This window comes from Apus apus, chromosome 1, assembly GCF_020740795.1.
Source record: "Apus apus isolate bApuApu2 chromosome 1, bApuApu2.pri.cur, whole genome shotgun sequence".
Classification (NCBI taxonomy): Eukaryota; Metazoa; Chordata; class Aves; order Apodiformes; family Apodidae; genus Apus; species Apus apus.
This window is the reverse complement of record NC_067282.1, coordinates 139,499,257-139,515,500: the sequence shown is the minus strand read 5'-3', so window position 1 is coordinate 139,515,500 and position 16,244 is coordinate 139,499,257. Positions and strand designations below refer to the sequence as shown.

The 16,244-nt window shown below is 36.9% G+C and overlaps 1 protein-coding gene across 5 annotated transcripts in view; it reads right to left on the bottom strand.

Annotated features, from left to right (window-relative positions):
• Positions 1-16,244, bottom strand: part of EPS8 (epidermal growth factor receptor pathway substrate 8) — a 140,169-nt gene that overhangs the window by 34,437 nt on the left and 89,488 nt on the right. For all 5 annotated transcript variants that reach the window (XM_051618442.1, XM_051618434.1, XM_051618426.1 and 2 more), the window contains 8 exons: positions 11,599-11,666; positions 9,532-9,693; positions 9,178-9,327; positions 6,793-6,875; positions 5,000-5,136; positions 3,536-3,609; positions 2,323-2,449; positions 1,866-1,954 (listed from right to left, as the gene is read on the bottom strand). In XM_051618442.1, coding sequence (XP_051474402.1) covers positions 1,866-1,954; positions 2,323-2,449; positions 3,536-3,609; positions 5,000-5,136; positions 6,793-6,875; positions 9,178-9,327; positions 9,532-9,693; positions 11,599-11,666 — 890 coding nt within the window. The remainder of the gene's footprint in view (positions 1-1,865; positions 1,955-2,322; positions 2,450-3,535; positions 3,610-4,999; positions 5,137-6,792; positions 6,876-9,177; positions 9,328-9,531; positions 9,694-11,598; positions 11,667-16,244) is intronic.

Below are 16,244 nucleotides of genomic sequence, written 5' to 3'. Positions count from 1 at the left end.
CAACTTACTTTCAGTCTTTCTAAAGCTTTTTTGACAGGCGGTGGCATTTTCTAGGAGCTTCCAACATAGTGTTTTAAAATAGTTTCCATTCACTGGCAAAGATTTTATTCTTCTAGCTACTCCTTTTATTTTTAAACTAGAATCTTCATTTTATACAGTTTTCCATGTCTGACATAAAGCACTAGAAAGTGGAAACTTCAGGCTGCTGTGGCTTCTGCAACAATGCTGAAGAAAAGCACTGCTAAAGCACAGCTCTTCAAGTGCAATAATTAGAAACCAGGCCCTAGATGCTGCTGAGCACCAAAGCAACAACTGCTTCTTCTCCAGCACAGAAGATAAAGATTCAAAGATGCACACATTGTTCTTAGGTGAAAAAACTAATTTAAATACAGAACATGGTAAGAATTAAGAATGGAAAAATTGAACATTACAAGCACTGTTACTTAGAAGGATCGGCATATTCTAAGACATCTGCTCTCCCAACCACCAATCCTTTAAGGTCAGAATCACAGCATTCGGTACAGGTTTAAAAAAAACCCAACCAACCAACCAAAAAAAACCACTGAACACAAATATTATTAACATTTCTAAATATCTCCAACTGCCCTGCAATCAGAATTCATTCCCCAAGACCAAGAAAAAAGCTGATTTGACTTAGTGAATGCAAGAACAATTTTCTCCTTTGGAATAGCTTCCCCAGTGCTGGAAGAGACAGTCAGTATCTGAAACTAAAGGCTTTGAAGGTCCCCCACTTCTGCCTTCCTTTCATAGCACTTGCAGAAGAGGAGATGGCAGGAGAAGGCACTTGAATTAGCACTTCTGCTTTTTCGAGACCTATAAAGTGACAGTAATTTGTCAGATGGAGCATTCTGAGGCCAGAAAGGTCCTATATAATGACAGCAACAAGCACAGAGAGTCTGATGGGCATGGCAGAATAAAATCAAATTAAGTCCACAGCAGATGATGCTGACAAATAGGTAACAGAGCCATGATCCCCACAAACATTCCTCAGAATTCTTTTACAATTTATACTCAAATTTCCTAAGTAAAAAGTTTTAAAGAACCAGGAAAAGAACAATCACAGCAATGCTGAAATAGATGTATGCTCATCTAGTCACTGTGTAGAGAACTTGAGCAGCAGCATCCCAAAGCTCAAAGATCAACCTAGGCCAGAGGTGGCCAGCTTTGCTCTTGTCATAGTTCAGCCTCAGATGGAGAAGAAAATGGTGAAAGTCTACGACCAGGTCACATGCCATCTGAACTATCTTTCTCTGTGCCAGCCAAGGACCAAACAAAATTACATTTCCAGGTATACCAGCATTTTTTAAGAACCTACTTCTGGGTTTGCTCCTTCTGAAAGAGCAATGGAGACCAGGGCAACACAGACTCAGACTCACAATTCCCTGATTGGCATTACCACCTCTGCACAGTTGGCAGCAGTACAGCATTTAGACCCACAAGGTTTCTGTGCATGAACAAGCACCAAGAAAGCTAGACAGAAGGCAGAAAACTTGATTAATGCATTCCCAAAGACAAGACCTTCTGTAGCTCCTTCAGGGGCATCAATAATAAAGCATCCACACCCTCTTGAATAGCAGGGACATCCAAGAAAACTTAAAAATCACTACAAAGCAAATCCATCATGTTACTGATTCTTCTGTCTCCTCTTTTATCTTTCGTAATTTTAGTTCTTCACATCCTACTAGTGGAATAAGACATAGGAAAACCAACATAGCAAAACTGACACCCACATTCATTTGCAGGGGTAGGGAAAACAAAGATTGTATTATACTTGACATCAACTCTCCCAACAATAAATTGTTATTAAATGCCTCACACCACCATATCCACCAATGGTCACTTACCAGAAGATTGAAGCCATGCTTGAATTTTTGGAAGCAGTCAATAAATTCATCTGGAGGTGGTGGTTTTGCACGGAGAGTAAGAACTCCCTCTGGTTAACAAAATCAGATTTTTATATATCAATTTACATGGTATATAACTTCTATAAATATTACAGATAGAGTAAACACATAAATACATAATAAATTCACCAACTTGCATGATTTTATAAATAGAGAACAATAACAGTGAGAATATTCTGTGGTCAGATCTATAATTAGTCACTCCCCACTGACTTCAAGCAAATTATTTTCATGGGTTTCCCTGTAAGAATATACTGCATAGGATTTTTTGTGCTCAAAGTGTAAGAAAATTACCATACTTATGAAAAAAATAAACCAAACAACACAAATAGACACGTTTTCTAGCTACCTCAGTGATTCCTAGAGAAACAGAATTTTGTGCAGTAAGAACTCCTACCTCCAGGTCCTTTCTTTTTACTTTTCTTAGTTTTCTTCCTCTTTGAAAGTTCAGCAAAAGCTTCAGCAGCTTTTTGAAGCTTAGTAACAAAATACTCAATGTCATCCAAAATATGGTTCAGAATTTGCTATGGGAGAAAAGAAAAGTAACAGCTTCTCTACAGAATCTACAACAGAAACACTCCAGAAATAAAAATGATCACACTTTCAGACACAAGCAGCTTTCTTGGAACAAAGTTCATGCTAAAACATTCAATATTTGATTCATTATGCTCTTAGTTTTTTTAAAAGCTTAGGGCCACTGGAAGTTTTTACAATATAAGCAATAAGATTATTAAATTCAAATTGCAATTATACAATTTGTTCACACCTCACGTTTTCTCTCACAGTACATGAAAAAAAAAAATCTAATTATTTGAAAGGACAGCATTTTCCTATAATGTTTCCTAAACATTATAACTTCATAATCCCCTGTAGCACGAAGTATTAAACTATCTGTTGAAATGTCAGAATGTGGTTTTATAGAGAAGTGGTCTCTGAAGAATATTTTCAAAGAGCAAGTGGAGGAGAATGAAGAAGCCTCGGGGGAAAATTCATATACACCCATTCAGCAGGCCCCAACATCCCTTCCTTAAGATCCTCTGATGTTGCTGAGGGCAACAGCAGAGTAGAAAAGTAGAACGTTACACCTGACAAATGGGACAATATTTAATACCACATACATCATAGGACCTGCCCAATGTTGTTGCTTATATATAAAAAAAGTTCAGGTTATACATATACATAATCCACCTGTCTTCAGAAATGACCATATGTTTTGTATTGCACATACCTAAGTCCCACTAAATGGATGGATTTTTTTATCCTTACATATTTGCTGAATTTAGTCTACCACACAAAATTACTATTTATATTTCCAGCTCTTCACAGTGGAAAACAATACATCAACATTCAGTCGTGTTTTTTTTTTTTTTTTGGTGTTTTTTGTTTTTTTTTTTGAGTCTTTTTAATAGGGGGAAAAAAATAAAAGAGAGAGAGAAAGAAAAAGAAATACTACTACCATCTATTCATTCTTAGGTTTACCAAACAAACATAGGCTGCCTGGAAAGCTTTCCTCCAGATCTGAATTTCCCGTGTGGAAAAAGTCTTCCCACAAAGTAGAGATGCAAAATTTCACAGATATTAAGCAGTATCACTTGTAGTTTCTCACTTACAACATCTCTGTCAATCCTGGCTGCCATCATCTCTGCTGTTTCTTCATGATCATGGTATTGTCTATGTTTTTCAACTGCAGAAAGAGAAGAAGAGAATAAGACATCCATATATGAAACATCGGTAACCAACACTTCCTATACAGCTTATACTTTAAACCATCCTACTGTAAAAAAAGATGGACAAAACTGTTTGTACTGTCTGCTCTGCAAGGATTCCAGAAAGCCTGAAAGTCTTACACCTTAATGCCTGATCCTGCCAAGTCTCACAAAGAACCTCAGTCATATGCTTCCAGTCAACTTACCTGCATAAATGAAGTTAAACAAAGAAGTGTGGTTCCAGGGTGTACACAAAAAAATTACAGATTAAAGTGGCAGATTATAAATATGATGTAATGAGAAATCACCCTGTTTTGAAAAATACACTGAAAGCTACTCCAGCAAAAGTAAGCAAGAAAGAGTGTGGCCATGACTTTGAAGAAAATATTGTGATAAAAGGTAACTACCAAAAAAGGGATGCCAAGTCTGGCAACAGAAATGGGAGGTAACAATGGGATAGAACTGGTATTTCCAAATAACAACATACAGAGTCAGTGACTTTTATTTGAAAACAACAAGGGTTAGCATTTTGAGAAACTGTAAGTTTTGCATTTTTAAGTCACACTAAGCACTGCATTGGGTGAGATTTTAGTGCATATACTTTAGAAAAGATCCACATTGAGTGGAATAAAAGGAATCGCAGCAACTCAGATTCACGAATGGTCTGAAACCTTTCTGAAGTGAGAACTAAAGCAGAACAAACTAGCCTTTAATCAAGATAGATGTAATACTGTAGATTAGTAGATTAAAATATTCTTAACATTACAAATTTATTTGAACACTTTTAGTTGTTTTCTTTGCATAGTTGTGTCCTTCATTGAGTGATATAGCTATAATTTAATACAACAATATTCTTTAATTAAAGACTTCTAATTCTAAAATTTTAATTTGGTTATTTAAATATATATATATATATATATATATATATATATATATATATATATATATATATATATGTAACAAAAAAAGCCTCAATTTAGCCCTCAAAAAACCCCAGGTTAAAATTGGTAGCCCACACCCCACCCAGCTAAACACATATAAAACCAGCTCTGAACAGAAATTCAGAAAATGGATAAGTCCAAGTAAATGACAAGACAGATTATGGCAGTCAGGTCTTATTCGCCAAATCAGGCAACGGTGGCTTGGGGCAGTTCAGACTAGACTTGGAGAATAATCCTGTCTGCTGCCAGTGAGGACAGAGGGCCGACCTAATACAAACATTTCCATATCTGGATTTGACTACTGTAATCTTTATGAAACCAGTCTTTCCAAATACTTCTTGTTATTACAAAGGATCATAAAAACCTGCTCCCCAGGACAACTGCTTGTCACTGCACTGCACAGCAGTGAGCTCCCAGAAATACTCACACTCGCCCTGCTCTGCAGCCCACGCAGACCACGCTGCCACGCGGCTTCTCACGTCCACCTGGGTGATGGTCCCTGGTGGCACAGGGGCAGGCGCCCGCGGCGGCGGAGGAATGGCGCTGTCAGCTTTGGAAATCATCCTAGAGGAAGAGAAGAAAGTCCAGAAGTGACACTTAAAGGAAAAACATTCTATTTTCTAGTACTTAATCAGAGAAGACAAAGAAGCCTCACAAGGACCTCTTCTACTACTGCCAAGTAAGCAGTACTCGAGACCATGATGTGTAAGTATATTAAACATAGTAGGAAACCCACTCTATGATGGGGTTAGCAAACCTTTGTCACTTGGCCACACAGGAAATCCCCAAAGACTGCTGCAGAATACAGTATCTACTGATCTGCCAATTTAGACAGGTAAATTCAGTGCTTTGGGTTTAGCAGACAACATTTTTACCATGATACACAGTTTACTATCTGGACTTCCATTTTGAAAGAAATGTTTCATTAGAAGTTACCTCTCAGCCATCACAAATTGGGTATCTAATCCCCAAATCTGACAGTTTGTCAACCAACTGTTCTTGAAAACTCTACCAACAAGAGCAATTCAATTTAGATGTTATTTTTCTTTTTTATTTCAGGGGCCTATTCATCCTCTCTTGATACAAATGTACCATGCCATCATAGACTGTATACATTCTCCCATCTGCAATTTTCTAGTTTTCCAGTTCTTAATATGGTTTTAAAAAAGATAAAGGAAAGAGGTTTTCAAGTCTTTCTGCAACTTAATACCAACAGACAAAAAATACCAACAATTGTCACATACACAAGCTACCCCTTCCCCATGTCCCTATTTAAAAGCAAGACCTTCACCTTAAATTCTTCTCTTTACAATCCCATCTCATTCATAGCATTCAAGACCACCGCAAAATGTCACGAGTTATCTAGTCCTTGGACACCAAACAAAAAAATAATGTTTCCATGACTGTTCCTTTCTCCAGTCTCCTGTGCACTGCTCTCTGCATGTTCCACACTTCTCCTTGTCAGTAACCTTGGAGCAACTCAATAATGCAATGTCAGGGAGGAGGGTCTCTCCCTGTGACCTGATTCTAGCACTTACATGATACGACAGCGCGTAACCAGCGCAGAGCTGTCACGCACTCGTGACCTCTTGGCCTCGTAGCCCTCAGAGACTGATATCACAGATTATTTTCCCCACTAGAGGCACTGACCTACATTCTTCTCCCAATTAAATCTCATTAGTTTCCCAGAACATCCAATGTATTTGAGTCCTTCTGGATTACCTCTTTGTGCTTATACATGTTTGTTACAGTCCCACAAATAGTAAAGTGTACTTATTTAATTTTAAACTCACAGGTAAAGTTAGACACAGTTCAGTTTTTGTTTTCTTTTTTTATAGGAGTGTCTATTTGTCTATTACTCTAGGAAAACTTCATGAGTTGCACATCAGAACTGAAGAGGTAACTAAGACTATTATAAATTCATTCATACAACAGTGACATTTATACTCAATTATTTTTGTCCAGCAAAACCTGTCTGTCTGGACCACAAAAATAAGTGTTGCTGAGATATACTATCAGAAGGCCGTTCAATACTAACTGATGCTATAAATTGAGAGAGCATGAAAAAATTCTTTAAGCAAGACCTCTACATATGGTTTTGGAAGTATACTATTAACTAGCCATGAAGAGTAAAAAAAAAAGCAGACAGACATGCAGAGCTTCTGAATGCTATAAAACCCATTTGGTGATCCTTTATACTGCCAAGAAGTTAGATTTTACCTCAGTGTTTCAAGCCTCTTCTTTTGTTTCCCACTCTTGCTGTCACTGATTGCACTTTCAATATCTTCATGAATGAAGCTAGCCTGAAGAGACAGAAGCAGAAACCATCAGTTATTACCTATATCCCCTCACAGACTTTTTTAGGGCATCTTAAGATTTCAGAGCCCCTTATCAAATCTCAATTATTTAGAAGTTCTGGGATAAATTATTTTTACACATAGACAGAACAAAGAAACACACACTGCTATTGTTTGAGACTTGCTATTTTTTTCAATGTTCCAATCTCCAGCATTATCATCAGATGAGTATGTCATCTAGCTACCAAGTTTGTCTGAACAGCTGTAATTATCTCAAGTCAAACATTATTGAATAAGCTATTTTTTCCCCTCCATGTACGTAATTTTTGTTTTTCTCAAGCATGTTAGGGGAAAGACATTATATATAAAAAAAATCTACTATAGATAGTGGCAGTAAAACTACTATAAATAGTAGCAGCATAAACAATTAGGAAAGCAACTTCTAGTGATGCAATTTCCTTTAAGAAATAAAGATAACCTCCAATTTCTCTTTGATTTAGTAGAAGACGAATCTTTCAGAACACTTCCTAATCTGGAGGTTACTGCCTCTTTATAACTGCATTCTGCCTCCACCACTGGCCTACAAGTGGAATTCTGATGCATGTCTAAGGCACCATTCTAATAGATCTTGTGTTAAATAGGTCACAGCTTCTCATAGGATTTAGAATGCTCTGTTACACGTCTTCAGCTGACAAATTAATTTCCTACACAGGTTATCAAAGTCCAAATCTGACAGTTTCTGGCTCACTCTACAAGGTCCACATCTTTCTTAGCACCCTGATAGTGGAGATGTATGTAACTTTTTTTGAGGAATACGTAACTTTAGCAGACTTTGTTTAATTTACAATCCAAGGAGATTAAAGTACCTCTCAAGCTATAATGAGTTGCACTACAGAATATGGACAAGAGAGACACTCAGCTTAAAGAATTAATGCAAAAACTTAGGGAGTTTGAGAAACTTAAACCCATATGAATTCCATTAATCATACTCTTTACATTTATGAATATTATTTTTTGTTTAGAAAATAATGAATGCCCCAAATATTAAAGATTTTGACTTATTTTTTTATAGCAGAGGCTCCTGAGGTTTATGCAAACGTCTAATCAAAATCAGGAAAAAGGCAAGGGAGAAGGAACTAACCTTTCAAAACCAGCCAAGTCTCATAGGTAAAGAACAAAAGCTAGGGTATGGTCAGAGACTCAAACAATACCTCAGAAAAAAAGGAGGATCATGGACCTCCAACACATCCTTATGTGCCCTGCATTTTTATTTGTACATAGAGGAACAACTTCAAAAGATGAAAGTCTGAAGAAAAGAGATCACCTGTACACTTTGGAAAGCTGGGTCCAATGCAATTCCCTGCATTTTTTAATGTAATGACACCTGAACTTCTCACAGGATCCCAGTTTCCATTGAACAACAAATTCTGTGCAACTAATCACACATAGCCAGTGATCTTCACACCATTCTTGCAATACCAATTTCAAAACAGTTGGCACAATGTGATTAGCCCCATTAGTCTTTTAAGACAATGACATGAACTACTACAAAAGAATCTTAAAATACCCATGAAATTATCTATTGGAATTTAGTGAAATACCAATTATGTAGAGCAACTAACATAAATAAAATTTTATAATCCTGGGGACACAGAAGTATATACAGAATATACAGTATATACAGAATACCTTAAAAATATATTTATGCTTGAAGGAAATATGTTAATCACAAATCAACAATCTCTTCCCTTATTTTGCCCCTCTCACAAGTAATGTTTTCCTTTTCATTATCTCTCCAGCAGAGCAGAGATGCAGGGAGATGGGAATGTAGAGGTTTAATTGTTCAGTGACAAAAAGAGGAGGAAAAGGGGAAAGACTAAGACTCAGAGCTCAGATGAGTTCTCTGCAGATTATAAGATAAATTTGAGATAACTCAAAGTATTCTACACCACTTTCCTCAGAAGTGTAAATATAAACCACATACATATTCCAGAGCTTTACTCATTTGCAAACCTAAACGAACAGCTACAGAACCCAAGAATCAACATTTATAGTAATGACGTATTTGCTTATGCACTAAATATTCATTTTATATAGACTCTTGCAAGACATGCTAAGCTACATTTACTAACATATTATAAGTACTGTTGATATCGTAAATGCATTAAACTCAAATACTATTTATAAGAATAAAATAACATAATTATTTTTTCTGAATCAGCCCAGTTGATTTTAGCAACTGAGTTTGCCAATTCATAAAAATTCCCCTATTCAAATAAGTCATAGCAGATTTCCATTACTAGCTTACCTTAATCTCATCACATTGGAAAAGATGCAAATCAGGCTTGTTTTGGGTTGGTTCTTTACATACTAATGCAAGAATTGAATTGTAATTGCATGCATTCATCACAGCTTGACAATGCTGAATTGTACTTAAAGGAAAATTCTCCAGTTCATTCTGCCAGAAAAAAAAACACACACACAAAAACACCTTACAATACAGTGTCCTGATCTGAGAAAAGCTGCACAAGTTAAAAAGGAAAAGTGATAATAAGCTAATTAAAATACAGAATCTCACATACATAATTTTTCTGCCTGTTCTCTTTTTTTCTCTCTCTCTCTGTCTCTCTCTGAAAATGAGACTGCCATTCACAGATCTTACCTTTGATTCCAAGTCCACCAAACTGACAGCTTTGTCATCTACTTGAAGAATCATATCTTGAGTCCACACTTTGCCTTTGGCATCCAGCAATTTCAGCTTCCTTATTCCATCATCTACGGTAATCATTGCCTCTTTTCGGTCCAGAACAAAGGTGGTCAAGTGCTAGTGAATTTAAAAAAATAAATAATTGTAATTTTCCCTATTGCCAGGAGAGTGTCAGTAATCAAAATGCCAGGAAATAGCAATACAAATTATTCATGAATACAGTGCCTTTGTATATGACAGATCCCACCAAAAAGCCATAAGAGAGGTTTTTTAGTCCGTCATGTCATTTTAAGTTAACTGACTTTCACAACTCATTGTTTCTCATCCTCTGTCATTTCCTCTTTAAACTCAGTGATTAGGCTTGAAGGCATATTCTGACATCTTTCAGGTATCACAGCTAGAATTAAGCTCTGAGTATTTAATGAGCTTTCTTGAGAAGCGAAAACCTGTTTCTCTTGGCAAGCTAAATCCAGGAAGCACCAGCAGAAGCTTCCCAGAAATGCCCTACCAACATACGTCCACCACCACGCTGACCTGGAGCGTCCTCATTTCTTCCAGACCTGCCAGCTAGCACCCTGATGGCACCCATGATGGGTTCACATCTGACTGGGATACCTTATGGACAGGCCAGTCATTTCTTTTACATGGATCACAGTAGAAATGTAGTATGCTCACTACTTCTGCTCACCATCAACTTGGAATATTCTTCAGATTCAAATAATTGTCTAGAAAATAAATACTACCTCACAGACATCACCTCAACTACTTTCCCTGTCATTATAGCTTTGACAATTTCTCCTTCAACATGGCAACTGCGCAAGACAACCCATAAAATTATTTCATTTTATCCAGGCATAAATCCAGCTTCACATTCTTATTTATACTCATTCAAGCTGAACCAATGTCAATATATGCTTGCACATCTATCTCCTAAACAACTTATTATAGGATAATTGCACTTAGTTATGACAGACAAGAGAGCAGACACAAGCTGCATATAATAAAAGTATTTAAAAGAAGGTGAAACAAACTCTCTACTGACTTCTCACACAGGAATGCTTAGACTCCAATTAAAAGTACTAATTTTTATGCCAGTACAATACCAAAACTGTTATGAAGAAACCAAAGAAAAATACAGACTATTAGAAGAAGCTCAAGTATTCATTTGCAAACCAATCAAAGGATAGAAGCACTTGAAAATAAGACTATTCTGCATATGATCTCACCATTTACAAGTAATTTAAAACCCAGCAAAAAGGAGCTGAGCATCTATGGCATTTGCAAGACTTAGCTTAACCCATGATAGTGGTCAGATGACAGTGCAAGAAAGTTTGTACCAAAGTAAGACTACAAAATGAGGCATTACATCCAAAAGAGATTAACAGGCTACATATGGGTATCCAGGGGTATTTTGCTGAATATTTTAAAAATATGTACTCCTAGATAAAATATGACAGTAGCACACAGCAATTCTGCAAAGAGGCCTAAGACAGGAAAGAACATATTTTGCATTTCACATTGGCGAAGAATTTATGTAGGCAGAATATATTTAACTACTACATAATAGACTAAGTGTGACTTTTAGGGGTTAATGCTCAGCTTTTTCTGAATACTCTGTCACCTCTGCTGATTATACCTCATCAAAGTATTAATTTTAAATATTATCCAGTGTGCCTCACCAACAGCACAGGGTTTTCAGCTCTGCCTCACCCTTGCAACAAGGCAAGTTCAGAGACAGGGCAGCATAACATATTGAATTGATACCCCATTGAGAAGTCCTGTCCATGTGCCAAACTACACACAATTTTGCTTACATTCTTCTGCATCAAAATTTCAGATCATTATGGCAAAGCTATAGAATTTGAGACATTTCAATGTTATCTATTCTGAAGTGACCTCAAGCTGGCAGGGTATTTTGGAAGATGTATATGCCTTCAAGCATATGTATCCTCAAAAATCATGTAGGCAAAAATAACTGCATGCAACTGAAAGCTATAATTGGCATATCACTCCTTGTCTCACCTCTACGTGATACTGTGAAGTTTCGGATATACTGCTGGCACTGTCTCGTGCATAATTCTTTCTTTGTTCTAGAGATGGGAGGAAAAGAAAGAATCATTATTCATTCAAATTCTTATCATGCTGTTTTAACTAGTTTTCAGAGACACTTAAGCCTAGTTGCATACGCGAAAGCAAAAGATGGGCTGCTGATAATTTCTGTATATTGACAGAAAAAACCTTCACCCTCACATAGTTCAGCACAAGGACCATACTTACGTCAACGATGTTAAGGGAGAGCCAGTGGGTGCAAACAAAAGCCAGTTATCTCATCACAGTGAGTCAGGACACCGGAGGGGAGTAGTGTTCTGACTGAAAATGCTTTGTTGGGAAGCCTGACTATTAAAATCACCAGCTTGCCACCTTTGGCAGCAATACCATCAGGCTTACTGAATTTGTATGAATGTATTTGAAAGTGTAAGTAATTTCTGATACACATGTTAAATCTGCAAAACAGCAAAACCACACACAAAGCAGACCTAACTCATATCTTATTTCTTCCTAAAGTATTCAGTTTGATGAATTACTAATGTAGAAATACACATGGAAAGAGGCAAAAAAACCCCAACAAACCACATAAAAGATTGCTAAACAGAAATATTTTTCAGCTGAATAAAACACAATGCTGCAAAATCAGAAACAGTGTTTCTCTTTAGTCCATAAGTAGATTAATCAAACCAGGAGAGGAGGGATGGGAAGATGGAAGATGATGACAGGATATACACACACACCACAAAATAATGAACCCAGATGAATACTGAAGAAAACTTCTAAAATGGAAAGAACATCTGGAGGGTTTTTCTGTTTTTTCACCAAAACCATTTCGGTGCCGGATCTAGAATACTAGGAGCTTTGGCTAAGGAAGAAAGTCACTAGGAGACTTGTCTGAGACTGGTCCAAAGAAACTCTGCAAGTAGGTAATTCTTTTCTCTCCATTTCATTAAATAACTTCTGATCTTCAAATAAAATAGGCGTTTTAATTTTTTTCAGAAGGAAAGTACCTGATGTATGTAGAAAATATATCTATTTCATTATACTCGGAGTACTTGGGGGGAAAATAAAAGTATGTGGTTCTGTTGACAGGAAAGATAAGTTACTTTTTGCACACTAACAAAAAACACTGACTACTACGAAGCACGTGATCTGTGATATACAGAGACCTGCAGTGAGGACATCATACAAGTCAAACTGTAAAAGGCTCTTCCGTGACCGTGGTTCCTTCAGACAGGAATTTCAGGTGCTGACAGATACAGCAGTGCCCTCATTTTCAGGTGTCTCTTGCTGAAGAATTTTCCCCCCTCTTATAATCATGCCCATTTATGTCTCCAATTATCAGTGACTTTCATTAAAGGCAATATGGATTCCAAAATCCCTCACTGGCTTGAAGCCCCCGTTGCATGATGATCAACACTGCCCATGCAACAAGGCCTTCCTGCTACTGTACAGCACCTACACAGCTTATTTAAGCAAGAGAAGAGTGCAGTGCAATCAGCCAAATGCAAGAAACCCGTGCATTATCAGAATTTGTAACTAGGTGTATAAATATTTAAAAATAGATGTCTTGACTTAATTATCCATTATTCTGAAATCCCAGAGCAGAGTATGTCCATTAATTCCAACTATAACTGCTATTTCTGCTTTTGCAGCATGTTTCTTGAAGTGTTTTTTCTCATTGATTTTCTTTTTAACTACGACAGACACACACATGCATGCCCCAACAAAAGAGTCAGTAAAGCAATACTATCTGACTTGCTACCTTTCTTTTTTTGTTTGGATGACGACCTGAAGAAGTAAAGTCCATCTGTTCCTAACAAAACAAGGGAATTAAAAAATAGTATCTAGTTTAACCCCGTAGAATTATTTGCATCTCCAAGGAGGATCAGTTAACAGTCTTCTATTATAAGCTGTAAATGATAGTTAGATGCCATCCAGTAAGAAAGAAAATATGCTTTAAAAAAACAAAAACAAAAACAACCCACCACAACAAACAACATGCCACCTGTTTCAATTAACAATGCATCAAATATTCAGCTTTGAATGTCATTATCTTTTTTTAGGTGAACAAAAGTATTAGTTTTTTAACAATATCAAGTTAAACCAGGATAAGAAATGTTGCATCCACTGTAAGGTTTATTCTGCAAACAATAACAGTTACGAGTAGTTTTAAATGAACAAAGAATATGTAGAGGCTCCAAAGGAATCAAGAAGTGAGTAACTTTTGTAATAGATTCCTTGCTGTGTTTCACAGAAATCTTGTCCTGTGTTAAGGCAGGCTGTCTAAAACCATTCATACCACTGATTAACACATCCTCTTCCACAGAGCAGCAGCCCTACCAGTCTCAACAGACCTGATGGCAAGGTTTTGAACACATGATGTCATGGTGAGAACAACGTTGTTTATATAAGAAATAGAGCTTTCTGAATGCTAATAAAATCTGTGGTTGCCTATACTTGAAAGACAAGAAGAGTCCCAAGTTTTGCATTCTTATTTACAACCAAATAGTAACAAGAACTTTAGTATAATGTATGGTCACCACAGCAACTGACAGTTCACACTGAGTTCAGCAACAATTCCTATTTACCTATTTATTTTTTAATGCAAGCAGAATGATTATTGGAAACTGGAGAGAACCAAGTTATCATTTAGAATAAAATAGAATAGAATGGAATTAAATATTTCAGTTGGAAGGGACCTACAACAATCATCTACTCCAACTGCCTGACCACTTCAATTCTGACAAAAAGTTAAGGCATATTATTAAGGATATTGTCCAAATGAACCTTAAGCACTGACAGTCAAATGGTATCAACCACTGTTTTTTGTTATCCTATAGGCCCTTTTTCCAAAACCCCCATGTAATATATGTCACTTATGCAGATTTTGGAGACTCCCTTTTCTGGGAGTTCAAGAAAATGATGCAATCTGAACTCTGCAGCAAAGCATGCAACTAAAAATGGGGAATGAGCAAGCAACTGGGTAGGTCCTTAGTTGCTGGCTGGGGTCACCCCCCAACAGTGGAAAAAACCCAATTTTTTGTGTGCTCCATTTCACTCTCCTAATCCTCCTGATCAATCTCAGACTCTCACAGGTCCCTTCATGTAAGAAGAGTTATTGAAGCTAAAGCAAAATTCTGCAACAGGGACTTCCGGGTAGGAGTTGTAGAACTATCAAAGGATGAATAAAACTATCAAAACTATTGAGTTTTTTCTATTTACTCTACTTACTGCTGCTCTTAAATCCAACATGTATAATATAGTACAGCCTTAATACAGCAGTTAGCTCAAACCCTGCTGATATGCTGCACACAATTCAAGTATTTTCCCTCTGATAAAGGAAAAAAAATAAAAATAGAAAAGGATCATGGCAGAACACATTTAAGTTAAATTCTTAATCACAATCTATAGCAAATGCAACCCAGAGGAATTTGAGCAAAATAAAATCTCTTGCGAGGCAAGAGCAATAAACTTAAAAGCAGAAAAGCATTTCACTCACAGGTCCTGACTATAAGATCTACTAGCTACTAAACCTTTCAGAGTAAAAAAAAACAAACAACAAAACCAAACAATAATCCACAGAAACTAACTGTCTTCCTGCTGCCTCATGGAGAGATGCTACTGCTACTTATATCTTTGTGAACTTACTGAATTTGCCTGTCATCAGGAATGGACCATGTTCTGGTTTCAAAAAGAATTGAAAAGATACTGGTTCATAGCAATTTTTGAGGCAGCCAAAACACCAGAAAACAAAAAAAACACCTCTTAACCAAAGACTTTTAGCCAAGAAAATAATACACTGGACAGTATATGACAGAGACGAACAGGACTTGACATTGCCATTGCTCATTCTCTTATTTGTCCTCCCTACACTAAGAACTTTGTGCTGTCCCCAGTTATTCCTATAAAAGAACATTTCTTACTTTGGAAAGGTTCCACAGTTTTAGGCAGAAACACCAGTGTGGCCCAAGATCCCTTGAGGCAGAGCTATGAATAGAACCCAACATAGCTAAAGTTAGTCCTGCCTCACCCATTTTCTAACGGGGAGAGAGTGTAACAACATGGCAAATTAGAAAGCTGCTTAATAAACTCTGCCATACCCTGGGGCTCTGTGCCACTGTTCAGATGTATCTCAGTCAAAATATCTCAGTCTTGATCTTAACAGATGACCTGAAGCATGGGTGGTACTGGCTAGGGTAGGGCTATGATACCTTTAGGTACAACAAATTTTAAATTCCTAAAAGCCTAAAAAAGAAATGAGGACTTCTGATGCTTAGACTTCCACTGATGTCTTACAAATAATTAGATAGGCCAGATGTGATAAATGGCATCAGTGTTATGGTTATGATAGTGCAAAGAATGATAATGGCGGATCTCACCTTCCCCTGCCACTGCCTAATTGGACAATCTCTTGCAGAGTACAAAGAGATAAAGCTCTGAAATCTGATGAGAATCCATGTGGACGTGGATTAAGAGTCTCCCTCAGAGGCTGTCCTAAGAATCCTGGAGTGTTAGTCTAAATTAATGCCACACATCATCAAGCAGAAAAGCCCAACATTTAGTTTATTACTGTATATTTATGGTTTGAATTGGATTTATTGCTGACACTCCTTTAA